This window comes from Sminthopsis crassicaudata, chromosome 2, assembly GCF_048593235.1.
Source record: "Sminthopsis crassicaudata isolate SCR6 chromosome 2, ASM4859323v1, whole genome shotgun sequence".
Classification (NCBI taxonomy): Eukaryota; Metazoa; Chordata; class Mammalia; order Dasyuromorphia; family Dasyuridae; genus Sminthopsis; species Sminthopsis crassicaudata.
In genome coordinates this window covers 261,245,509-261,273,280 of record NC_133618.1, presented here as the reverse complement: position 1 = coordinate 261,273,280, position 27,772 = coordinate 261,245,509, and the positions used below count along the sequence as shown (strand labels likewise).

The 27,772-nt window shown below is 33.5% G+C and overlaps 1 protein-coding gene across 1 annotated transcript; it reads left to right on the top strand.

The window, feature by feature from the left end:
* Nucleotides 1–16,833: 16,833 nt before the first annotated feature.
* Nucleotides 16,834–17,763, top strand: LOC141553434 (olfactory receptor 4F6-like). Its single transcript, XM_074285097.1, has one exon. It carries the CDS (start codon nucleotides 16,834–16,836, stop codon nucleotides 17,761–17,763), a length of 930 nt encoding a protein of 309 aa, XP_074141198.1.
* Nucleotides 17,764–27,772: the final 10,009 nt, after the last annotated feature.

Sequence of the window (27,772 nt, the reverse complement as noted above, 5' to 3'; positions counted from 1 at the left end):
TTTTACCTTTTCTAATTCACTAATTTTGTTTCCCTGCATCTCCTGTGAATTCTTTATTTTTTCCAACTCCAATTTCAGAACGTTGTTATTCTCTATCATAGCTTCTCTTTCCTTTCCCCATTTTTCTTCAAATTCTCTTAACTTTTCAATAGTCTCTTCATGGAGAGAATTATGTGATGGGGGGCAGGTATTGTTACCCTTTCGGTTGTTATCTGCTGACTCTTTGCTGTTAACTTCCTCGGGGTTGGGTACCCGCTCTTTCTCTGTGTAGAAGGAATCTATGGTTTTTCTTGGCTTTTTGCTCATACTTAAAAAACCTTTTGGGGTCTCTCCCTGGTTTAGGAAGTTATTTATTTATTTCTTTAACAGCTTCCTCCCGGACCGGATGGATGCAGGCCCCCCTGCGCCTGAGCTAAGAGAGAGCTCTGGGAGAGAGTTCCCCACCCCCTCCCTGGAAGTGTCTCAGAGGTGATTAGCACTGCTGTGCTTTGAGGGCTCTGTGTTCTAGCGGCTTCCCTGAGGTTTGAGACTGAACAGTAAAGGGGACTCAAAGCCTAGCCTATGCGTCCCAGTGGGGTATGGATGTCTGCAGCAGGTGATGTAAAAAGCCCCTGCACTCAAGCTGGAAGTGTCTGCCAGAAACCGCGTTCCCTAGTTTAAAGGTTCCGCTTCTCTGGGACTTCCCTTCCACAGCCTCCAGCCAAACCAGGCACTATGAGTTACCGCCCTGCCCACTTTTCAATCTCTTAACAACCCCCAGGTGAAAGCCTGGATTGCCTTTGTTGGCCACACCCACAGTGCAGAGATCTGCTGAGTCACCCCCGGGCTCCAGGAAGATCCAATCTGGTTTAAATTTTTAAAGTGGCTTAGATTTCTCTTCTGAACTGCTGTATTATAAGCAGAGAAGAGCTAACAGCCTGTGCCAGATTCTTCTATCTCAGTGGCTTCTCTGATCCCAGATCCCTCCCCAGCGCAACCGGCGCAGTGTGCCACTACCCCACCATCTGCGCTGGCCTCTCTTCTTCCTCCCCTGGGAGCTGACCTTTCCTGTTGAAACTCCAGATTTTCTTCAGCTGGTAAGCTGTGCTTCCAGTCCTTGTGGATTCTATCAGTCCAGCGCTATTTCTGAGGCTGATTATATCTAGTTGGTTGTGAGGGAAGAAAGGAGCTTACACAGTCGTGTTTATCTTCTCCGCCATCTTGGCTCCTCCCACCATGAGTAATTTTTAAAATAATATTATCCCTTGTATTCATTTTTCCAAATTATCCCCTCCCTCCCTCTACTCCTTCACCTAGATTACAGGCAATCCCATACATTTTACATGTGTTACAGTATAACCTAGATATAATATATGTGTGTAAATCTAATTTTCTTGTTGCACGTTAAGTATTGGATTCCGAAGGTATAAGTAACCTGGGTAGATAGGCAGTAGTGCTAATATTTTACATTCAATTCCCAGTGTTCCTTCTCTGCGTGTAGTTGTTTCTGTCCATCATTGATCAGCTCGAAGTGAGTTGGATCTTCTTTATGTTGAAGATATCCACTTCCATCAGAATACATCTTCATCCAATATTGTTGTTGAAGTGTATAGTGATCTTCTGGTTCTGCTCATTTCACTCAACATCAGTTCATGCAAGTCTCTCCAAGCCTTTCTGAATTCATCTTGATGGTCATTTCTTACAGAGCCATAATATTCCATAACCTTCATATACCATAATTTACCCAACCATTCTCCAATTGATGGACATCCATTCAACTTCCAGTTTCTAGCTAGAACAAAAAGAGCTGCCACAAACATTTTGGCACATACAGGTCCCTTTCCCCTCTTTAGTATTTCTTTAGGATATAATCCCAATAACAGCAATGCTGGGTCAAAGGGTATGCACAGTTTGATAACTTTTTGGGCATAGTTCCAAATTGCTCTCCAGAATGGTTGGATTCTTTCACAACTCCACCAACAATGTATTAATGTCCCAATTTTCCCTATCCCCTCAAGCATTCATCATTATTTGTTCCTGTCATCTTAGCCAATCTGACAGGTTGACCATTTATTAATTGGAGAATGGCTCGAACAATTATAAATTTGAGTTAATTCTCTATATATTTTAGAAATAAGGTTTTTATCAGATTCTTTGTTGTAAAAATGTTTTCCCAGCTTATTGCTTCCCTTCTAATCTTGTCTACATTAGTTTTGTTTATACAAAAAACTTTTTAATTTAATATATTCTAAATTATCTATTTTATGATCAATAATGATTTCTAGTTCTTCTTTGGTCACAAATTCCTTCCTCCTCCACAAATCTGAGAGGTAAACTATCCTATAATCTTCTAATTTGTTTATAGTAACATTCTTTGTATCAAGATCATGAACCCATTTTGACCTTATCTTTCTATATAGTGTTAGATGTGGGTCTATGCCTACTTTCTGCCATACTAGTTTCCAATTTTCCTAGAAGATTTTTATCAAATAGTGAATTCTTATCCCAAAAGGTGGGGATTTTTGGTGTGTAAAATACTAGATTGTTATAGTCATTGGCCATTTTGTTCTGTGAGCCTAACCTATTCCACTGATCAACTAGTCTATTTCTTAGCCAGTACCAAATGGTTTTGATGACTGCTGCTTTATAATACAGTTTTAGATCTGGAAGACTAGGCCACCTTCATTTGCTTTTCTCTTCATTAATTCCTTTGAAATTCTTGATCTTAGTTCTTCCAGATGAATTTTGTTGTTATTTTTTCTAGGTCAGTAAAATATTTTCTTGGGAGTTTGATTGGTATATGACTAAATAAATCGATTAATTTAGGTAGTATTGTCATCTTTATTATATTCACTCGATCAATCCAAGAGCACTTGATGTTTTTCCAATTGCTTAGATCTGACTTTATTTGTATGGAAAGTGTTTTGTAGTTTTGCTTATATAGTTTCTGACTGTCCTTTGGCAGATAAATTCCCAAATATTTTATGCTATTGACAGTTATTTTGAATGGAATTTCTCTTTGTATCTCTTGCTGTTGGATTTTGTTGGTGATGTATAAAAATGCTGACGATTTATGTGGATTTATTTTATGTCCCACAACTTTGCTAAAGTTGTGGATTATTTCTTATAGATTTTTAGTTGATTCTCTCAGGTTATCTAAATATACCATTATATCAGGTGCAAAGAGTGATAATTTGGTTTCCTCATTACATACTTTATTTCCTTTAATCTCTTTTTCTTCTCTTATTGCCAAGGCTAGCATTTCCAATACGATATTGAATAGCAATGGTGATAGTGGGCAACCTTGTTTCATCCCTGATCTTATAGGGAATAGTTCTAATTTATCCCCATTACATATGATGCTTGCTGATGATTAGAAAGAAATGTTACTGACTATTTCAAGGAAAAGTCCATTTATTTCTAGTGTTTTTAGTAGGAATGGGTGTTGGATTTTATCAAATGTGTTTTCTCCATCCACTGAGATATCATATAGTTTTTGTTAATTTCGTCATTGATATAGTCAGTTATGTTAATAGTTTTCCTAATATTGAAGCAGCCCTGCCTTCCTGGTATAAAGCTACTTGATCATGGTATATTATTCTGGAGTTGATTTTCTGTAATCTCTTTGCTAATATTTTGCTTAAAAATTTTGCATTAATATTTATTAGGGAGATTGGTCTATATTTTTTTTCCCTCTGTTTTCGTCCTACCTTGTTTAGGTATCAGTACCATGTCTGTGTCATAAAAGGAATTTGGTAGGACTCCTTCATTCCCTACTTTTTCAAATAGTTTATATAGTATTGGATTTAATTGTTCTTTAAATGTTTGGTAGAATTCATATATAAATCCATCTAGTCCTGGGGATTTTTTTCTTAGGGAGTTTAATAGCTTGTTTTATATCTTTTTCTAAAAAGGCACAATTTAACTAATTTATTTCCTCTTCTGTTAATCTGGGCAATCTATATTTTTGTAGGTATTACTCCATTTCATTTAGATTGTCAAATTTATTGGCATAAAGTTGAGCAAAGTAACTCCTGATAATTGAGTGTATAGTTCTACTTTTTCATTTTTGGGACTAACAATTTGATTTTCCTTTTTCTTATCAAATTTACTAAAGATTTATCTATTTTGTTAGTTTTTTCATAAAACCAAATTTTAGTTTTATTTTTTAATTCAATAGTTTTTAGTTTCAATTTTATCAATCTCTTCTTTTATTTTTAGAATTTAAAGTTTGATATTTGATTGGGCATTTCTAATTTGTTCTTTTTCTAGCTTTTTTAGTTGTAAGCCCAATTTACTGATCTTCTCTTTCTCTATTTTATGCAAGTAAGCATCTAGAGATATAAAATTTCTCCTTATTACCGCTTTAGCTGCATCCCACACATTTTGGTATATTGTCTCAATATTGTCATTCTCTTGGATGAAATTATTGATTGTGCCTATGGTTTGCTGTTTCACCCATTCATTCTTTAGGGTGAAATTATTTAGTTTCCAATTTCTTTTTGATCTGTTTTCCCCTGGCTCTTTATTTATTGTCATTTTTATTGCATAATTATCTGAAAAAATGCATTTACTTTTGTTGCCTTTTTTGTATTTGATTTTGAAATATTCATGTTCTAATATATGGTCAGTTTTTGTATAAGTGCAATGAATTGCTGAGAAGAAAGTGATCCTTTTTGGTTTCCATTCAATTTTCTCCAAAGATCTATCCTATCTAATTTTTCTAGTATTCTTTTTACCTCTTTAACATCTTTCTTATTTATTTTATGGTTTAATTTTTCTAGTTTTGAGAGAGGAAGGTTGAGTTCTCCCACTAAATAGATTCTGCTCCAGCCTTTTATCTTTAGTCTATATGTATCACTCTGCTTTAAATATGTTTCTTGTAAACAACATATTGTAGAATTCTGACTTTTAATCCAGTCTGATATCCACTTATGTTTTATGGAAGTTCATCCCTTTCACATTTACAATTAAAACAACTAATTCTGTATTTCGTACAATCTTATTTACCTCAAATTGTACCTTTCTCTTTCCTTTTCCCCTTTCCCTCCTCCTATTTTATTTAAGAGTACTACTTGCCTCAAGCATCCCTTCACCTTTAGAAAACCTCCTCCTTTCTTAAACCTTTCCCCTACTATTTCTTTTTTCCTTTCTATTTAGCCTTCCCCTTGCATTTTCTCCTTTCCCCTCCTACTTTTCTATAAGGTGAGAGAAGTTTCTCCATGAAACCAAATTTGTTTAATATTATTTCTTTGGGCCAAATCTGATGAGAGTAAGATTTACACAATATTCGTCACCCTCCCTTCTTTTCCTCATTTATAATAGGTTTTCTTTGCCTCTTCCTGTGATGTAATTTCCCTCATTTTATCTCCAATTTCCACCTTTTTCTGTTACAATCCCCTTTCCATTTCTAGTTTCTTTTTTATATTATAACAGCAAAATCAGATTATACATATATTATAATTATAATGTATACATTGAGGAATACAGTTCTCAAAAGTTTTTTTCTTTTCTTTTTACCTTTTTATGCTTTTCTTGAGTTTTATGTTTGGAAGTCAAATTTTTTGTTTAGTTCTCATCTTTTGATAAAAAAAAAAATTGGTATTCACCACTTTCATTGAATGTCCATCTTCTTCCCTGAAAGAAAATGCTCAGTTTTGCAGGCTAATTTATTTGTGGCTGCATTTCAAGTTCCTTTGCCTTTCAGAACATCAGATTCCAAGCCCTTTGATCCCTTAAAGTGGAAGCTGCTAGTTTCTGAGTAATCTTCATTGTGGTTCCTCAGTATTTGAATTGTTTCTTTCTGGCTGCTTGTAATACTTTTTCCTTGGTCTGATAGTTCTCAAATTTAGCCATGATATTCCTTGAAATTTTAATTTTGGGGTTTCTTTCAGGAGGCGTTTGGTGAATTTTTTCAATGGTCATTTTACCTTCTGCTTCTATGATATCTGGTCAGTTTTCTTTGATTATTTCCTGAAAAATATTGTCTAGGCTCTTTTTTTATCATGTATTTCAGGGAGTCCAATAATCTTTAAAATGTCTCTCCTTAGATCTATTTTCCAGGTTGGTTGTTTTCCCAGTTAGGTATTTTATATATTTTTCTATTTTTTTTTTCATTTTTTTGGTTTTGCTTGATTGATTCTTGTTTTCTCATTGAGTCATTCATTTCCATTTATTAAATTTTGAATTTCAGTGAATTATTTTCTTAATTTACTTTTTTTAAACTTCTTTTTGCATTTGTCTAATTAAACTTTTAAATGAGTTGTTTTGTTCTATGGATTTTTTCCACTTTACAAATTATGTTTTTTAAGGAGTTATTTTTTTTTCCTTTTCATTAAGTCTATTTTTCAGTGAATTTTCTTCACATAGTTTCTGCCATTAGTCTCCTTAGGGCTTGAAATATGTTATTCTCTTTCACCATAAAAGTTGTCAATCATTAAAGTCCTCTTGATTTTTTTACTCATTTTTTTTTTAAAGTTAAGGTCTGCCTCAGGGTAGGGGAGGTTTTCCAAGCAGCAGCAGCTGCTCTGGGTCATTGCTGATTTACTCCCAATGCTGGATGGGCATGGTCAGGGCCTGTGAGATTCTGGTGTTTTGGGGTTCACTATTGATCTTTTGTGTTTGTGTTGGATTTTTTATAACTTCTCTGCTGATCTACTGATTTGCAGCCAGGGTAGAGTAGCCAACACTGCAATAGATTCATGTAGATTCCTCCTTGTAGATTCTCTGCTAAGTGGAGTTAGAAATGCCCGGGTCTCTGCACTGTCTGTTCTAGCATTTGTGGATGCTGTTTTTGTTAGGCTGCCTCCATTCCATTTCCAGTTGAAACAGATCTTTTCTGGTCTGTTTCCTCCACATAGATTCTTTGCCATGTGGAGTCTGCACTGCCACACTGAGACTGCACTGCTCAAGGACTCTGCACTGTCTGTGCTGGTGATTGTACTCAGCTGATTGCGCTGGCTGCCTCCCTCCCATTTCCAATCAAAACAGACCTTTTCTGGTTATCTACAAAATCATCTTCTGCTGATAATTTGTTGCAACCCCAATTTGTTGCCCTGTTCTGCCAGTACAAATCTAATTCGGAGGCTGGATTTCATAATTATTGTGAAGGTGGTAGAGAAGGTCATAGAGAAAAGTATGTCATCTCCACCATCTTGATGCCACCCCTGGAAGTCCACTTCATATTTTTTTTTGAAGGACCTGGGAGATATTGAGAAGCTTCCTGTCTTTACTCTGTCATCTTGATTCCACCAGGAATCTCTATTCTCTCTCTCTCTCTCTCTTTTTTTTTTCAATGTCCCCCTTGAAAACTGATCAATTAAAAATAAAATATTTTAACAAACATGAGAAGTTTAAATAAAGTGTCTCTGATATTTGTAATCTAAGGCTTATTGAAGTCCCTGGTAAAACAAGTGAAAAATGATTCTAATTCTGTTTCTTGGGAGATGAAGATTCTCTTTTTGTTTTTCATATTTATTTTCATTTTTAAAATCTGTTTCAAGCAGGGAAATGCTTTCATGTGTTTACTATAATTTTTGATACTCATGTACTCTCACCCTTTCATCTATTTCTTACTGGCTAACTTATCCCTCATTAAGTTGAGTCTATTTATTACCACAACTACCAAGAGAATAATTGACTAGTGAATGTAATATTATCTTTCTATGTTGGTTGCATGATCTTTACATATATCAAAAGAAGAAATGAATATTCCTGTTTTTAAATGACTCTATAAGCCTGTAAACTAGGTAACCATTGGGGAGACTGGAAGATAATCTATGATTTCATCAGTATATAGAGCATTCCCTAAGAGTAAACATCTTTGACTAGTGTAGATTACTATCTATGTTGTTGCTTTTAGCATTTGAGACTCATCTGAGACAAGAGAAATAAAGTGTTACTACTGACCAAGCTCTGACATTCAACATGTGTCTGATTTTTTTTTCTCTGTAACTGAATTTGTCTCCTTGACTTCAAGACTTTTTATGCACTAGTTTATATTGTTTCAGACTCTTTTTTTCTACCATAAATATTGTTCCATTGAGTTCATATAATGATAAACTCTCAGAGCAGGAAGGGAACTTCAAATTCAGATCAGGAACTTCTATAAGTCTTTGCATCAGCATACTTAAATTTAGAGGGATTACTTCTTATTTATATGGATCTTTTTATATAATTATTATGTTGTACAATTCTCTATTAACCATTCTCTTTAATTCATATCATAAATACTTATATCACTCTAATGCCTTCATCTAGGGTCAATCTCACTCTTTTCTTTCATTTCTAGTGCTTCAGTATTTATCATTATCTTGGGGTCTATTGTTCTACCTTGTTATACTCTCAATTCAGCTCAGTCCAAGGGAGATAATCACAGTTAAACTTACTCTCATTCTCAATCCCTTAAATGATATGTCACTTTCAAATCTTCTTGGTGATTTGAGAGGTTGGAGAAGTTTATGTTTGGGTGGTAGCTGGAGGGTGAAATATGAGTTGAAGTCTTTGGGAAATGACTTCCTCTTCTCTTATGGAACGTTACATAACTGAAAAGGACTAAGGACTTGCTTGACAGCCAACTTTCATGCAGTAAAATTGCTAGCTAATGTGTCACAGTGGAGAGGGAAGTCTGAAACTTTTACACATCTCTATAAAACTTATCTTTTTTTGTCCTTCCTTTATCACATTCTTGGCAAAAAGCTCCCCATAAGCTATCCTCCCATGTGTAGTTCTCAGTCCCAGTCTTCCTCTAATTGTGAGTTGGCTCTCAGAGGCTTTATTTAACACTTTAAATTTATCCATGTTTAGGACAATGGTTAATATCAATCCTTAAGCAACCCAAGAACATATTAATTAAGTGTGTTGATGAAATTTATTAACAGTAGGGAATAGTGTATAAGAGGCACAGCACAAATATATTTTTTGTTTCTTGTTGTGAGGAGAAATATAGGAAAAGTCAGCTGATCAAAGACAATATATTTGTACTATCATAACTACACATTTTGAAGCAGTCACTTTGTAGATTATGTGATCCATTTGTTTTATAGATGATAGGCTCATAGAACATAGGCTTTATCATATATTTATAAATAAGAAGTTCTTAGATATCACTGAGGAAACTTGGACCCAGAGAAGAAAAAATTACTTCATCAACAACACAGAATATCTAAACAGCAGACAGACCTGGAGTGGCAAATTAGATCTTATGATAAAAATTCATTGAAATTTCTATTATACAGGTGAATGAAATTATGGCAAGGAGCTATGGCATAGTTTCATTCTCAAGGTTATTGAAAGATTTTAAATAGAACATTGCAGCTTAGTGGTTACAAGAACCCCCTGAGATTTTTGGCTAAGTCCAGTGGAATTTGTAACACATTTTAATTTATGTCGATCTTTTGTGCCACTAAAAGTTTCAGGGACTCTTGGGACTATAAGTGTTAGGGACCAAAATGATTCTTGACATCTTTGAATTTTCATAGCAAAATTGTCTTTGACAATTTTGAAGACCTCAAGTCTTGTAGGTTGAATCTACCCTGTCTTCCCATTTTGCTTAAGGGTGGAGGAGGATGAACTCAGGGAGCTTTCATAGAAATATTGAACCAGAGCAAGATTCGCTACTGGCCTCACAAAACTCAGTTACAAACCAAGTTCCTTCCCATTCCATACTTCAAATAGCTGTTACTTATAATAAGTTAAGCTACGGGGTGGGAGTAGTACTTCAAGAATATGCCAGAATTTGTATGAGATTAGATACAAGTGGGTTTGTGCATGACATTTAAAGTCAAGTAAACTTTTTATTTTATATTGTGAAGAGCTGAAGTATAAACTGTATCTTTAAAATCCCCTTAGGGAACAATCCCCTCATTTCCTACCATCATGCCAGTATGAGCTGGAAATAATATTGTTACAAATGCAAATGCCTACAGATCATCTGTATCAAAGGTATAAAGAAGATATTGAAATATCAGGTTCTGAGGAGTGGATTTCAATTATTGGGAAAGAGCATTTGGAATGAAGCACACACATTTGTTCCACACTGAATTATCCAAAAGGTGGAAGACTATCAGTATCTGTCTGGTGAGTCATAGAGATAAGCTAGAGAACAAAATTGGGATGAAAACGGGAAATGGGCATTGGTGGTAGTTATAGTGAAATTAAGGAGTGTTAGCCCTATCTGAGCTTTACTGATGAAAACTGGTGAGCAAAATAAACCTCTTATTATTCTATGCCATATTGTATCACGTTAAAATTCTTTTTTGTCTGTTTTATGTGTTTCACAGAATATGTGAGTGGACTGAAGAGGTGAGTTGAGGCAAGGGCATGATGTTATTTGGTAACAGTCAGTAACCAAATCACAAATGTAGCTTAATGATTTCACATATCAGACATTTTCATCAATTGGAAGGATTACTACAACTGATGGTGGATGTAGTTCGATCCCATCCATTTTTGACTACATTATCTAGTCTTGGATTGGAAAGCATATAACACAAAAACTTATATAGTTATTGATCACTAATTTAATAGAGTCTAAAATGGTAAGGAGTACATTCATGTTAAAACTTCTTGCTAACAAATTTTAGGAGCTATTGCAATCCTCTGTGTTGATTATTACTTGAAGTAATTTTATGGTCCATTTTTAAAATGATAATTTTATTTGTTATATAGGTTTTAATAAGGGTTAAAAAGAAAGGACTATCACAAAAGGAAAACACTGAGAGAGAAGTAGAATGTAAACACAGCACAACTCATAAATAAATACAACTAGGTGATATCAACATTGCAGTAGGACTCTTGGTACTGACCGTGTCATCTGTTTAGCTATCAGAAAGCTTAGTGGGAAAAAACATTTTAAGAATCATTTAATATTAAAAAATAATAATTTCTACTGTCTTACTTTGTGTTAAGCTCCATTCTAAGTGTTTTTTAAAAACTACATACTACATTTGCTCCTTGCAACTTTAAGGGGTAGATGCTATTATTATTCCCAATTTGAAGTTAAGAAAACTGAGGAAAACAAAGACTAAATTACTCACAACTACATAGTATCTGAGTCCAGATTTGAATTTTCAGGTTTTCCTGACTCTAGGTCCACCACTATGTTCCCTGTGGCACCCTTTCTCCCATATATTATTCTTCAATAAGCTGAAAAGGCCAAACTATTATTCTATACAATACCATCCAGACACAAATAATTAATAGAGACATATGGTGATCACTGAGATAGAAAAAAAGACACAGACTGAAGTGAAAACTTTAATGTAAAGACTTAGGGGAGAAACTTGGGGCTTGTGAAAATGGGGCCTTTTCACCAAGGGCATGTAGTAATGAAAATGTTTCATTGAAAAGTTCTTGATTCAAGAAAGACCTTGTCAGATTAGAATGAGATAATATTCAAGCCCAGATCTCTGAACTCCAGATCCATACATCTTTTCTGTAACCCAATTGCATGGTTGTCAAATTTGAAGATGACAAAAAATGACCACAAGAGATAGGTTGCAAATGATCTTAAAAATCTAGCAATATATACTATCTAATTAAAATGTAACTTAATTAGGTTGAAGATAAAGTCCTATATTAAGCAACTGATGCAGAGAAAAATAATTTTAATGAGATGATTCTTATAAATCCTAATGGTTTTAGCAGATGAAAAATATTACAAGTCAAGCATTGTAAATTGCCATAATTATAAATTTTTTTAGGATATCAGTTTATATTAACAAAAAAATGTCCTAAATGATGGTGGTGACAGACCTGCTTCCCTTGTCTTTATTCAAATCATATTAGGTTCAAAAGAGAGCTAAGGAAAAGTGAACTGTCATGTTCTAAGAAGCAACACACTTCATGATCCTGGAGTTCTTTTTAAAAGGGTGGCATAACCATTTATAGAAATTACATATAATATTCCTATATCTTTATATGTTGTACTAGATCAACTTATAGCCCTTTCAAATGAGCTTCTGTGATTCTGTGACATCTTCACTGAATCCAGATTATATAAATTCCTGATAGTATGGTCAATTCTGGAGCAAGATATACTTTGGGGCATAAGATCATATAAATGATTTCAATGGGAAATATCATTTATTGAAGTTAATTTACCAGGCAATGAATTAGATAGCAATCAGGTGTTGGACAGCCCAAGTATTCTGCAAGGAGACAGATACCCTAAAGCTATTTTCAGATGATTAACTGAGTCCTCTTTAGTGCCCAACAATGTGGAACTTTATTTGCAACTTTGTTTATAAACATCAAGTTTGGAACAGGATCAAAATCAAATGACCCAGTTGGAGAAGCATAAAAAAATTGAAGTTTCATGTAATCAAAGTCATTTAGCATTGCATAATTTTGTATGAACTTGTATATTTCATTGATCCCTTCTTTTTCTTTTTCTTTTCTTTTTTTCTATCTTCTCATTCAGGCTTCTCATGTTTTTACTTCAACTTTTTCACCACCTTAGTTTTCACCTTAATTTCTTCCTTCTACTTCTTTTTTCTGTATTAATTAAGTTACAATTTATTTTGTGCAAGAACATCTATTTCACACCCGATGTATGCAGGTCACTGTGAAGGAGGATAGGAGAATGAAAAGAAGATCAAACCATATTTTTGAATACAAGGACCTTAAACTGGGGTTTTATGAAGTGGAATACATATAAAAAAGAGAAAAAGGTATGCCCTTTTATAATTTTTCCAATGGTATTTTATTTTTACCAAATACATTTAAGATAGTTTTCATCATTCATCTTTGCAAAACTTTGTGTTCCAAATTTTTCTCTCTCCCTCATCTACTTATCTTCTCCCAATTCAGTAAGCAATCTGACATAGGTAAAACATGTATAATGAAGAAGGTATGTTTTAAAAGATAAGGGTATGGTACAGCATATACAAAAATACTGCAGGAATTTAGAAGAAGGGCCAATTGAACAGTGAGGCAACCAGAAGACTTTGTAGAGGAACTTAAGTTGGTCCTGGAAGTTTGGATAAAATTTAGATAGGAAGTACTCAGGGGATTGGTTATTCAGCCAAAATAATATCTTGATAAAACAGGTCAAAGAAAGGCATTGTTTTGGAACAATGCATTCTAATCTTGTCAGAGCAGAGCAGCATTTCTCAAACTTTTTGCTCTTCACAACAAAAATCTTTACCCTCTTATACTTGGATGGAAAGAACTATATGGTAGAAACTTGATGAGAAGCTTGAATCGAGCAACTTTTTTTCAGTATTGTTTATGTCCAGACATTTTAAAATGCTATATATGTTGATTTATAATCATTTATATAATTTGTAATAAGCTCTAATTTGTAAGAATTGTATATCTTCATTATATATTTATATGTAATTAATAATATTTTAGCAATTATATTAACAGAAATCCTATATTAATGAAAAATAACCATTTTCTAAAACAAAAAAAATTAGTGAGAAGAGTTCTATATAGTCTTTTGAAAATCTTAATATCTCCTTTAATAGGAGATAACCAAATTCTATGTCTATTTCTGCATTCAGTATGATGTAATATGTTATTTTGGTGGAAGTAAATAAAAGCAATCTGGCCTCAGAAAGATATATAATTGAAAAATAGCAGTTTTGTGTCATTATGGAAATGAGAGAATTTTAGGAAGCTCTCAGGATTCATGGAGTATACTTAAAGAAAAGCTATATATAAAGATTCAAGAAGTAAGTGAGAATGTGGTAAGATTGAAGAGTAATAATACTTACTACTACTTTACATTACATCAAACTTCAGTCTTTAAATATCTAAAAAATAGATATGGCATGAGCTGTATTATCATTTTCTAAAACAATTTATTTTAATATCCAGTGCTTACGGCCCCTGCTAGATCTATGCTATGAAACTCACTTCAACTGGAAAAGTGTCTGAAGCTTTGTTTTGTATGACAAGAAGATTCTTTAAGCTTTATAATTCATTAAATATTCCAAATGGATTGGAAGAGTGACAGATTAATATATGATAGTAGAAAATCATATTGACTCCAGGGCATGGTCATATTAAAATAGCTATAACATATTCTGGGAGAAAAATGGAGTTGTTCTGCATATATGGGATGGAAAAGGTGGTTTCTAGTTTTATAAATATTATTTTGGTTATCTGAGCTTATGGCCCAGGGTAAGAATCAAAAAGAGGGTTTAATAGTTATAGAAGAATTTCTAAGGGGTTACATGTTATCTGAGTCAATCTTACTTTATATTTATAGATGTTGTTTTGATAGACAATTCAGTTGTTTATATATTCATTTGTCACAATTTAAAAAAAGTCTTCATACACCACCTACTATATATGAGGATATGAAGTACAATAAATGAATAATTGGTGTTCTTTATTACAACTACAATTTTACATAAATGCATGTATTTATGCAATGCAACATAAAATATTTTAAGAGGGAAAGTTTTCTTATAAGTAGTGGAGTCAAGCAAGGTTTCTAGTAATGAGAGGCATCAAAGATGTTCTATGAGAAAAGCTCAGGAGTTTATTGAGACTGAGGTAAAGTGAGAGTGAATTTCATATGTATGTTATCATGAAGTTAAAATCATGTATGTGAAAGATAGAAGGCTATAATAAGGAGAACCTAGTGGGGCTATTTCCCTAGAACAAAAATATTACAAAATAAGATGGAAAGCTAGGTGAGAACTATATTGTAGAACTTTAAATTTCCAAGATGAAAAGCTTATATTTATTTAACCTAAGGTCATTACATTTTATTTTGATTAATTTAGTTTTTAATAATTTTTATTAATAAATTAATTAAAATAAATTAAACATTTCCATAACATAAGAATAAAGATGATTGCACATGACATTGCAAATCTATTATGTATAACTTTGTATTCTTCTTAAATATGTAATAAACTTATCATGTAACTCTTCCTCCCCTTTTTTCTTTCTTCCTCCCCACTCTAGAGATTACTATTAATAGATATATGTATGCATGTTTGTCTATGTAAAATCATTTTATGCATACTTTTATTTAGTACTTATTTCTCTGAATTCAAATAGCTTCTCATTTCATGGGTCCTTTGTAGTGAATTTGGATTTTTGTATTATTCAAAATAATTTATTCACTCTAAGTTATTCTTAAAAAATATTCTTATTGTATACAATATTTTCTTGGTTCTGATCATTTCAGTATCCATAACTTGTGCAAATATACCCAAATTTTTCAAACAATTAGTTACCTCATTCTTATAGTAAAGTAGCATTTTTATTTAATCAATATTTTTATTTAATCAATATACATATCTTTTCATCTCTTTCAAAAATTCTTTCTTCATCACTTCAGGGATTTATTTGAAGTTGTACTTCAGCACTATCTCTTCCTCCTTCACTCCCTCCCTCGCTCCCCCTTGCTCTTACATATTTTGCTGACATTCTATACTGCATTTATGTCTTTTGTGTCTCTATTACTAAATTAGCTTTTTATGGTGTTATTATTATTATTTTTTTGGTTATTCTTCTATCTCACTTTTCAATCCCTGCTTTTTGGATGGAAGGTCTTGTTGGTGCTATTAAAATTTTCTAGAGAGTACTGATTTTTGTTTGAAGATTTCAGGGACAGCTTAACCTGAGGATATACAAAATTTAGGAGTTCTCAATGTGGTCTGAACCAGAGCAAAGTCTGATTGATCCCGCCTGGTTTGAGCTCTGCAAGGTTTTTATTTGGGTTTGGTTCTGACAGAAAATTGTTAGGTTCTTACTAAGTGCTAATGAAATAATGAGATATTAGGTTCTTACTAAGGCTAAGTCGGTACTTAACAATTCTCTAGTTCTGGCCTTTCCTGGTAGTTTGACTTGTGAATTCCTAAGGAAGAGCTTGAGTGCTTGGGAGGAGCAAGCTCATTGGTTGAAGTGGTTCTTCCCAGAAGCCCTTGCATTATCCCACGCCCATTCTCTGGGAGGATAAAAGAGGACAGCACTCCAGAAAGAGGAGAAGACTCTGCACTACATCAGGTTTGACAGGGCTCTCTGTAGGAAGGGAAGTCACTTCTCTGGACAAGAGTTAACAGCAACTGTCTGGAGACAATGGTTCACTACAGGAAGAAGAATCTGTCTGAGAGATTTGAGTTGACACAGCAGATCTCTTCCCAGAGAGCGATCGGCAGTGTCTGGAGACAACAGCACATTATAGAAAACCATTCCTAGATTCAGCCCTTATCATCTATCTATAAAAATCAACTGGTTAAAAGTGATAGAATTATAAACTTTTCTTTTTTCTGGTATTCTAACCTTGTTTATTACTCTGCAGGGTGGGCTAATTGGTAAAAATGAGATTGTGTTGTGATACTGGCATCTGAAAATCACTATGGTTATTTACTTTTAAATTTGTTTCTCTATTAGTAACTATCGACTAGAGCCCCTTTCCAAGGAACTAACTCCATTCATAGTTTGAATTTCTTCTCATTTCCCATATATTTGGGACCTGGATTGAATAGTGGGCATCTGTTACCTTTGTAATTCCCTGAAATGAGTCTATATATCAGGTATCTCTGTTTTGATGTGTTCTGTGCTCAGCACTCCTGGCTAATATAGCTATTGTCTACATACTCTTTCTGCATCTGACAATATTAGCAAAATAAAATTTCATTGTGAGTTTTTCTTGGTTATATCACATCAAGATTCAATTAGGAACTTTTCTATATCTGTCTTTGAATTTTGCAGGAGAGTTCATTGTATTTTTTTCTGTTGTTCCAGCATTTTGGTTCTGCCTCCTCAACTTCATACACTCTGTGAAATATTAAAAATTTAATATGAAACACTTTTGTAATACAAATGTTCTGATTTCTTCCTTATTTTCTTCCTTCCAGGTACCATTTATTGCAATCAGGCTGATGAATGAATTGTTCAATGGTGTCAGAGTTTGTGTTTTTGGGAATTTTTAGATCTTGGTCCATGCAGCATCTTCTTTTAGCTTTCTCCTCCATCTTTTATGTTGCCATTGTGTTGGGAAACCTCCTCATTGTACTCACAGTGACTTCTGATCCTCAACTACAGTGTCCAATGTATTTTCTATTGGCTAATCTCTCCTTTATTGACATGTGTCTCTCCACCGTTGTAGTTCCCAAGATGATTTCTGACCTTTTCTATGAACACAAAACTATATCATTTCAAGGCTGTATCACTCAAATATTCTTTATTCATTTCATGGGAGGAACTGAGATGGTGCTACTCATTTCCATGGCCTTTGATAGATATGTAGCTATATGTAAGCCTCTTCACTATCTGACTATTATGAAACCAAGAACATGCATTTTTCTCCAAATGTCTTCTTGGGCTATTGGTCTCATACACTCATTGACCCAGTTGGCTTTTGTGGTAAATTTGCCCTTTTGTGGCCCTAATGAAATTGATAGTTTTTATTGTGACCTTCCTCGTTTCATCAAATTGGCTTGCATAGACACTGATAAGTTGGAGTTCATTGTCACTGGCAACAGTGGCTTCATCTCCATTGGCACTGTATTACTCTTGTTCATTTCTTATATTTATATTTTGGTCACTGTTCAAAAACATTCCTCTGTTGGATTATCCAAGGCTCTCTCTACTTTGTCAGCTCATATCAGTGTAGTAATCCTCTTCTTTGGCCCATGCATTTTTGTCTATGTGTGGCCATTCCCTACAATGCCAGTGGATAAGTTTCTTGCTATTGTTGATTTTATTATTACCCCTATCTTAAATCCTTCCATTTATGCATTCAGGAACAAAGACATAAAAGTGGCAGTGAAGAGACTGAGCAGCCAGTTAGTGAATTTTAAGAAAATTTCCTAAGATTCTAATTAATATGTGAAGAATATATTTAAATTTCAGGCTGGGCACCATATGCCTTGTAGATGTCAACATTATTGGAGCCATATTGATAACCTCTTCTATTCTGAAGCTGATTCTCATACTACCTCAGTGTGTCAAAACATGTTTCTGACACTTTTCCATTGTCTCAAATGAATATCTTGTATATTTTCTTTCCTTGCATTAAAAATGTTGTCCCAAAACTTTATAATGCTTATTTATTTTGTTTGTATAAGATGATCAAAAAGTTTTATTGAGTTTCAAGCAAATCTTGCAGAAAAAAAGTTATAGCTGCATTAAGAGTTTTGGGTCAACTTATAAGAATTTTCATGACAAAATATACTTTAATAAAGATAGATGTTAATTTCTATCTGATTTGTAGGTTATACTTTATGTTCAGGGATTAGTAATCATTTTTTTCAGGCCACACAGAGATTGTGTCTTTTAGAGTAACATTATTTTGTTAATAACATAATGCTATTGTATCTGGAATGTTCTATAGAAAAGACATAAATAATTTTCTTCATTATATTTAATTGTGCAATGGTGTAATTTCATTATACACTAAAAATGGATGCTATATGTAAATATTCTTGATTCTTAATCCTTACCTGATAATTAAAGTTCTTTCCCAAATCTACATCAATAGGATTTCATAAGAAATCCATTCTTTCTCTAAACTGGATGATTTTTTCCAATTAATTTCTTTTTGGGTGATTCATGCTCAAGTTTACATGGCAAAAACTAGAATAAAACAGAATAAAACAGAGGTCTTTTTGGCCTCTTATGATGAGATTTAATCTATAATAGGAAGAAATAAAGTGTTCTTCTCACCATCCACTTACCTTATTCTAGTCTATGCATTTCAAAGTAGACTTTCACCTTACAAAGATGAAAATTTTCCAAAATGCTCCAAGCTTATTTGGTATTTCCTTTAAAACTATCTATAGAGCAGTAATCACCACTTGAATTATACATAGAATCTAATCAAGGATATGTTACTAGTATCATAAATGATCTAATTTTGAATCAACCATATACTTTTATTCTAATTATAACAATTTCATTGAAGCTTATTCAAAATAGATCATTATGTAAAAGAATGGAAACTCATTATGTAAAATCTTATGGAAAGTCAGAAATATGAACAATATATTTTAATAAAATGCTAAAAATGTATGGACAAAAAGCCATATAAGTTTAAAGAAATCTTTGCAAGAAACTCAATAAACAAAGTCCTGAAAACTTTTATGGTTGTAATGGAAACAGCTGCAAATGAAAAAAAGACTGGATAATAAATTATTTTCTTGTCAAATATGATAGAATCTCATTTAGATTTATTTGTTTCTCGAGAAATTTGTTCTAAATTTGTTTTTCGAGATATAGACTTAACAACACTATTGCTAGATCATAGGATATATGCTCAAATTTGTAGCCCTTTGGGTATGGTTACAAATTATTCTCCAGATTGTTTGGACGAATTCACAACTCCATCAGCAATGTGTTAGTGTTCCTGTTTTTCCATATTCCCTTCAGTATTTGACACTTTCCTTTTCTGTCATATTTAATAACATGTTAGTTATGAAGTGGTACCTCAGAGTTGTTTTAATTTGTTTTCCCCTAATTAATAGTGATATAGAATATTTTTCACATGACTATAGATATTTTTATTTTATTCTTCTGGAAATTGCCTGTTCATATCATCTGATAATTTATAAACTGGTGAATGACTCATATTCCTATAAATTTGATTCAGTCTTCTGGATATTTGAGATATGGAGTTTTTATCTGAGAAATTGTAAAAAATTTTTCTCCAAGTTTTCTACTTCTTTTTAATCTTGGATACATTTCCTTTGTGCAAACCCCCTTAAATTTAATATGACAACACCATGACCAAGTAGGATTTATACCATGAATTCAGGGCTGCTTGAATATTATAAAAAAAAAACAAAACTATTCAGATAATTGACTACATCAAAGTCAAGAATTTCAAGGGAATTAATGGAAAAAAATGCAAATGAAGATGGCCTAGCTATACTAGACACAAAGCTATATTAAAAAGCAGCAATCATCAAAACTCTTTCGTACTGACTAAGAAATAAAGTTGTCAATCAGTGGAATAGGTTAGATTCACAAGACATATTAAGTAATGACTATAGTAAGCTAGTATTTGATAAACCTCAAAATCCCAGGTTCTGGCATAAAAACTCACTATGTGACAAAAATTGCCTGGGAAAATTGGAAATTTTTATGGTAGAAATTAAGCTTTGACTCACACTTTATACCTTATCCCAAGATAAGGTTAAAATGAGTTCTATTTTTAAGCATAAAGAGTGATACTATAAGCAAATTAGAAGAAAAAATGAGGTTTAACTCACAGATCTGTGGAGAAAGAAGGGATTTGTGGCCAAAGAATAATTGGAGTACTTTGTGAAATGCAAAATGGATAGTTTTGATTATATTAAATTAAAAAGCTTTTGTACAATAAAACCAAGGCAGTCAGTATTAGAACGGAAGCAGTTAACTGGGAAGCAAATTTACATTCAAGAGTTCTGATAAAGGCCTCGTTTCTAAAATACATAGAAAATTGACTCAAATTTATAAGAATTCATGCCTTTCTCCAATTGATAAATGATCAACGGATATGAAGACAATTTTTCAATAAAGAAATTAAAATCATTTCCATTCACATGAAAAAAAATGCTTTAAATCACTATTGATCCGAGAATTTCAAATTAAGGCAATTTGAGCTACCACTACATATTTTGAAATTGGCTAAGATGGCAGGAAAAGATAATGATGAATGGTGGAAGAGATGTGGGAAAACACGAATATATTGATGGTGTTGTGAACTATCCAAACAATGAGAAAGCAATATGGACCTTTGTCCAAAGCAGTGTCTCTACTGAATCTGTATCCCAAAGAGATCATACAAAAGGGAAAAGAGGCTATATGTGCAAAAATGTTTGTAGCAGTCTTTTTATAGTGATAAGGAATTGGAAATTGAGAGGATGCCCATCAGTTGGGGAATGGCTTAACTAGTTATGGTATATGTATATTATAAAATATTATTGTTCTATAAGAAACCATCAGCAGGATGATTTCAGAAAGGTCTGGAGAGACTTACATGAATTGATGCTAAATGAAGTGATTATAATTAAGAGGGCATTGTACAAAGGAGCAACAAAATTATGTGTTGATCAGTTGTGATATACTTAGCTCTTTTCAACAATGAGATGATTCAGGACAATTCCAACAGACTTGTGGTGGAAAGAAACATTTCCATCCAGAAAGAATACTGTTGGGACTGAATATGGATCACAGCATAGTAATTGCAACTTTTTGTTGTTTGCTTGCTTTCTCCTCCCTTCTTTCTTATTTTAAAAGTCCTGAAAATCTGCAAGTTTGTTAAATGTCCATTTTTTCTCATTCAATATTATGAATAATTTTGTTTACATGATATTTTTTATCTCAGGCCTAGTTCTTTTGATTGTAGGTAGATATGATTCCAAGACCCATGGCCTTTTATTGCAGATGGTGAACAATTCTAATTGTAGCTCCAGTATATTTGAATTGTTTTTTTCCCTTTTTTTTCTTGAAAACGTTTCCCTTTGATATTGGAGTTTTGAAATTTGGCAATAACATTCCTGTGTGTTTTCCACAATGGATCTCATTAAGATGGTTATAGGTGGAATTTTTCTATTTCTTCTTTCCTTTCATGTTCTATTACTCCAGGACAATTTTGTTAGATTATTTCCTGCATTATTGTATCAAGGTTCTCTTTTTGGCCACAACTTTCAGGTTATTCTTATGATTTCTCTTCTTAACTATTCTCCAGTTTTGTAATTTTTCTTACAAGATGTTTCACATTCTGTTCTATTTTCTCATTCTTTATAATCTGTTTTGTTACTTCTATGTCTCTTATAGCATCACTGGTGTTTGTCTGAGAGCTGTCCAAGAGGTGTGTGCACTTCATACAAATTAATCCCAGCCTGGGAATTTTTTTCAGATCTTGTTGAATTTTATCAGGAAGAGCCCTGTTCTGCCCCAAATCTTCTTGATTTTTCAATAGTCTAGATTGATCCTGAGGCAAAAATGTGTTCTATATGTGGGGGAAATCTGAAGATCTTGAATTTATCAACCTACTCTGCCATCTTCCCAAAATCTTCCCACCTGAAGATTTTCTAAGTAGGGAGAGATATGTGAAATTTAATGGAAAATAAGACAATGAAGCAAAAATCCTACACAGTTCTTGATTCCATATTTGTCTTTGTCAGCGTGTTGGAAATAGGCAGAAACATGCCTAGGTCTTGTCATTCTAATATGACAAGACATTGGGGGATATTTTTCATTTACAAATCCTGGAAAATAACAGATTATACAAAATTAGGGATCAATAATATGTTTCATGACGACAATATGCTTCATGACAGAGATTGGATTTAGAAAACATCTCAATAGATTAAAATGATAATCTGAGTCAAACAAATGTCAAATTAATAGAGATAAAATTTTTACATTTGGGATCAATAATCTATTGTACTCTTAAAGAAATGCAATGGTCCTGTGAAAAACAGTCTTTCATGATGAAGCAGATAGTGAAGCTGTTGTGAGCTTAGTGTTATTTTAAAAAAATTTTCCCTGTCCCAGTCCTGAAGGAGAGAGTGTTATACTCTTCCTGAACAACTTTTGGAACATCATGTCTACCTCTAGGCATCACGTTCTAACATAGATTGTGATAAATTGTAGACCATCTAAAGGATGGAGAGAAGTACTAAAGGGACTTGAAATGATACCATATGAGGATTGAAGAAATTCTTGGTTTTGGAGAAGAGAAAACTTTATAAGGCCCTTCAAATATCTGAAGAGTGGTCTGTCATATGGAAGAGGAATTTTCTGTTTAGCCCTGGAGGCCAAAACTAAGAGAAGAGTGAAGATTTAGGTAGGTAAGTTTTAGGTTGATATAAGGAAGAAAAAACCTCAAAGCTAGTGTTATCTAAAGTTAAAAGGTGGGAGTATGTTAGGTTCTTACTAAGTGCTAATGAGATAATGAGATGATAGGTTCTTACTAAGTGCTAAGTCAATACTTAACAATTTTCTAGTTCCAGCCTTTCCTGGGAGTTTGACTTGTGAATTCCTGGGGAAGAGCTTGCATGCTTAGGAGGAGCAAGTTCATTGGTTGAAGTACTTCTTCCCAGAAGCCCTACATTATCCCACGCCCATTCTCTGGGAGGATAAAGAGGGCAGCCCTGGAGGAAAAAGTCAGTCTCTGCTCTAGGCCAGAGTTGAGTCAGCTCTCTGCAGGAAGGGAAATCACTTCTCTGGATCAGAGTTAACGGCAACTGTCTGGAGACAAAGATTCTCTACTGGAAGAAGAATCTGTCCAAGAGATTTGAGTTGACACAGCAAATCTCCTCCCAGAGAGCGATAGGCATCTTCTGGAGACAACAGCATGTTACAGGAGTAGGTGGATACTGCCTCAGGACATTGATTTCTTCTCCCTAGCATTACCAGTGGTGAATATGGATCTATCCTTGGGTGATATTGAGGAGATTGATTTTATGGATTTGATTGATTAATTGGCCACTAAGACTCCATCCAAGTCTGAGATTAGGATTCTGTCAATCTCTTTTATTGCTTAAATTCTGAGCTTCTGGCTGATATGGCCAGAACTTGAAGAGGGATGACTTAAGGAAGAAGATCCTATACAAGATAAATAGGCAATATTTTTGTTCTTGTAGTCACTGTATCAAAGTTTATATTGGGAAGAAGATGAAGGGTTTGACCATTTTAGTTTGTATTGTAAACTAGAATTCTATGGTGACACTCAAGTACTTTCAGATAAATTTTGCTATGGATTTTCATTTGCTCCTCAGTCTATGAAAATTAGCTTTAGTTTGAGGACACAAAAATTTCCTTTTGACCAAAGTTTCAGTCCTAAATAAGTCTAATCTATGTATATTCCCAATTTGACTATAGTCTTTTATTTAATCCTAAATAAATAATAAATTCCATCATTCATGAATCCCATATTTAGTTAACAGTGGTGGAATCTAAACCCAATTCTTCTGATTTCAAATTCAGTGCTCTTTCTTCTAAAACAGTTTCCTCTTCTTGTAGAATTGGGGAAGGCAGGGCAGGTATTGAGTCAATATAAGGATAGTTATCCCTAAATGTCCAAGGAACATGAATGAATAGGATGAATAGAGAGCATCAGTAAAGATCAGAAAAAATGGGGATATCAAAGGAAAATTTCTATTTTCAAATTAGACATAGGCTGGCCTTTCATGCTCATTGCCAGAATCTCTCCTGTGTTCCTAGTCATATCATATTTCTCTTGGCAATGACAAGGGTTAATTAGGTATGGACTAAAAATGAAAAGAAATAGAGGGCAACATGATACAGAAGAACTCTCTATTTAAAATAATATGACCTGTATTCAAATTCCTTTTCTGTCCTATGCTGTCATGTGATTTTTGACCTTTAACCTTTCCAGCAATTAGTTTCCTCATCTATAAATTAGTTGGTCACTTGTGATGATTTTTAAGGTTGCTTACAGCTCTAAATTTTTATTATATAATTTTATAAATATAACTGTAAACCCAATGCTTTTTTAGGAGGAATTGAATGGACTTAAATCAGCATCATTCCATATAGCTTAACTTTATAGATTTGAGTCAAAAGATGATGGGAGATCATTCTTTTTTTTTTTTTTAACTTAATAATTTTTATTATATATATATTTTTAATAATATTATCCCTTGTATTCATTTTTCCAAATTATCCCCCCGTCCCTCTATTCCCTCCCCCCGATGACAGGCAATCCCATACATTTTACATGTGTTACAATATAGTCTAGAAACAATACATGTGTGTGAATATCATTTTCTTGTTGCACAATAAACATTAGATTCCGAAGGTACATGCAACCTGGGCAGACAGATATTAGTGCTAACAATTTACATTCACTTCCCAGTGTTTCTTCTCTGGGTGTAGCTACCTCTGTCCATCACTGATCAACTGGAAGTGAGTTGGTTTTTCTTTATGTTGAAGATTTCCACTTCCATCAGAATACATCCTCATACAGTATTGTTGTTGAAGTGTACAGTGATCTTCTGGTTCTGCTCATTTCACTCAGCATCAGTTGATTTAAGTCTCTCCAGGCCTCTCTGTATTCCTCCTGCTGGTCATTTCTTACAGAGCAATAATATTCCATAACCTTCATATACTATAATTTACCCAACCATTCTCCAACTGATGGACATCCATTCATCTTCCAGTTTCTAGCTACTACAAAAAGAGCTGCCACAAACATTTTGGCACATATATGTCTCTTTCCGCTCTTTAGTATTTCTTTGGGATATAAGCCCAGTAGTAACGCTGCTGGGTCAAAGGGTATGCACAGTTTGATAACTTTTTGGGCATAATTCCAGATTGCTCTCCAGAATGGCTGGATTATTTCGCAACTCCACAAGCAATGTATTAGTGCCCCAGTTTCCCCACATCCCCTCCAACATTCATCATTATTTGTTCCTGTCATCTTAGCCAATCTGACAGGTGTGTAGTGGTATCTCAGAGTTCTCTTAATTTGCATTTCTCTAATCAATAGTGATTTGGAACACTCTTTCATGTGAGTGGATATAGTTTCAATTTCTTCATCTGAGAATTGTCTGTTCATATCCTTTGACCATTTATCAATTGGAGAATGGTTCGGTTTCTTATAAATTAGGGTCAGTTCTCTATATATTTTGGAAATGAGACCTTTGTCAGAACCTTTGTTTTAAAAAATATTTTCCCAATTTGTTACTTCCCTTCTAATCTTGTTTGCATTAGTATTGTTTGTACAGAAACTTTTTAGTTTGATGTAATCAAAATCTTCTATTTTGTGATCAATAATGGTCTCTAGTTCTCCTCTGGTCATAAATTCCTTTCTCCTCCACAGGTCTGAGAGGTAGATTATCCTCTGTTCCTCTAATCTATTTATTATCTCCCTCTTTATGCCTAAATCATGGACCCATTTTGATCTTATCTTGGTATATGGTGTTAAGTGTGGATCCATATCTAATTTCTGCCATACTAATTTCCAGTTTTCCCAACAGTTTTTTCCGAATAATGAATTTTTATCCCTAATATTGGTATCTTTGGGTTTGTCAAAGATTAGGTTGCTATATATGTACCCTTTTTTGTCCTTTGTATCTAATCTGTTCCACTGATCTACCGGTCTATTTCTTAGCCAATACCAAATGGTTTTGGTGACTGCTGCTATATAATATAGCTTTAGATCAGGTACACTTAGACCACCTTCCTCTGAGTTTTTTTTTCATTAGTTCCCTTGCAATTCTCGACCTTTTATTCTTCCATATGAATTTTGTTGTTATTTTTTCTAGGTCATTGAAATAGTTTCTTGGGAGTCTGATTGGTATAGCACTAAATAAATAGATTAGTTTGGGGAGTATTGTCATCTTTATTATATTCGCTTGGCCTATCCAAGAGCACTGAATGTCTTTCCAATTATTTAAATCTGATTTTATTTTTGTGGTAAGTGTTTTGTAATTTTTCTCATATAATTCCTGACTTTTCTTTGGTAGATGGATTCCCAAATACTTTATACTCTCAACATTTGTTTGGAATGGAATTTCTCTTTGTATCTCTTGCTGTTGCATTTTGTTAGTGATATATAAAAATGCCGAGGATTTATGTGGATTTATTTTGTATCCTGCCACTTTGCTGAAATTTTGAATTATTTCTAGTAGCTTTTTAGCAGAGTCTTTGGGGTTCTCCAAGTATACCATCATGTCATCTGCAAAAAGTGATAGTTTGATTTCCTCATTTCCGACTCTAATTCCTTGAATCTCTTTCTTGGCTCTTATTGCCGAGGCTAGCGTTTCTAGTACTATATTGAATAGTAATGGTGATAGTGGGCAAGCTTGTTTCACTCCTGATCTTACTGGGAAAGGTTGCAGTTTATTTCTATTGCATATTATGCTTACTGAAGGTCTTAAATATATGCTCCTGATTATTCTAAGGAATAGTCCATTTATTCCTATACTCTCAAGAGTTTTTAGTAGGAATGGATGTTGGATTTTGTCAAATGCTTTTTCTGCATCTATTGAGATGATCATATGGTTCTTATTAATTTGATTATTAATATGGTCAATTATATTAATAGTTTTCCTAATATTAAACCAGCCCTGCATTCCTGGAATAAATCTTACTTGATCATAGTGTATTATCCTGGAGATGATTTTCTGAAGTCTTTTTGCTAATATCTTATTTAAGATTTTAGCATCAATATTCATTAAGGAGATTGGTCTATAATTTTCTTTCTCAGTTTTCGATCTACCTGGTTTAGGTATCAGTATCATGTCTGTGTCATAAAAGGAGTTTGGTAGGACTCCTTCATCCCCTATTTTTTCAAATAATTTATATAACATTGGGGCTAATTGTTCTTTAAATGTTTGGTAGAATTCACATGTGAATCCATCTGGCCCTGGGGATTTTTTCCTGGGGAGTTGATTAGATGGGAGATCATTCTTGAAGATTTTTTGTTGTTTTGGATTCTGAGGGCATGATAAGATAACAAGAAAAAGAATAGCTAGGAAATTGAATCCCAAGAAAAGTAAGTGAGGAAAGTAAGGTCACATAGCTAAAAAGTTTAAAAACCCACTATGAACACAGTTTTTCCAAATTATTTTGGTGGCCTAGTGAATTAATAAAGAGCTAAGTTTAGAATCTATACCCCTACTCCCAAGTTAATGTGTTCTAACATAGTACCTGATTCTCCAGCATCTTTTCTTCTAACATTTATATTCTGTATTCTCTGTTTTATTTCTGGATCATGTTTTTTTCAAAATAGAATATTTTCTTTGTGTAAGACTACCATTTTCATATTAAAATCAGTTCTGCTTATGCCATATGCCATTCAATCAAAATTCCCATATAATAATGAAAAAAAAAACTTTTAGACAAAAGTACTAAAGTACCTTGGACA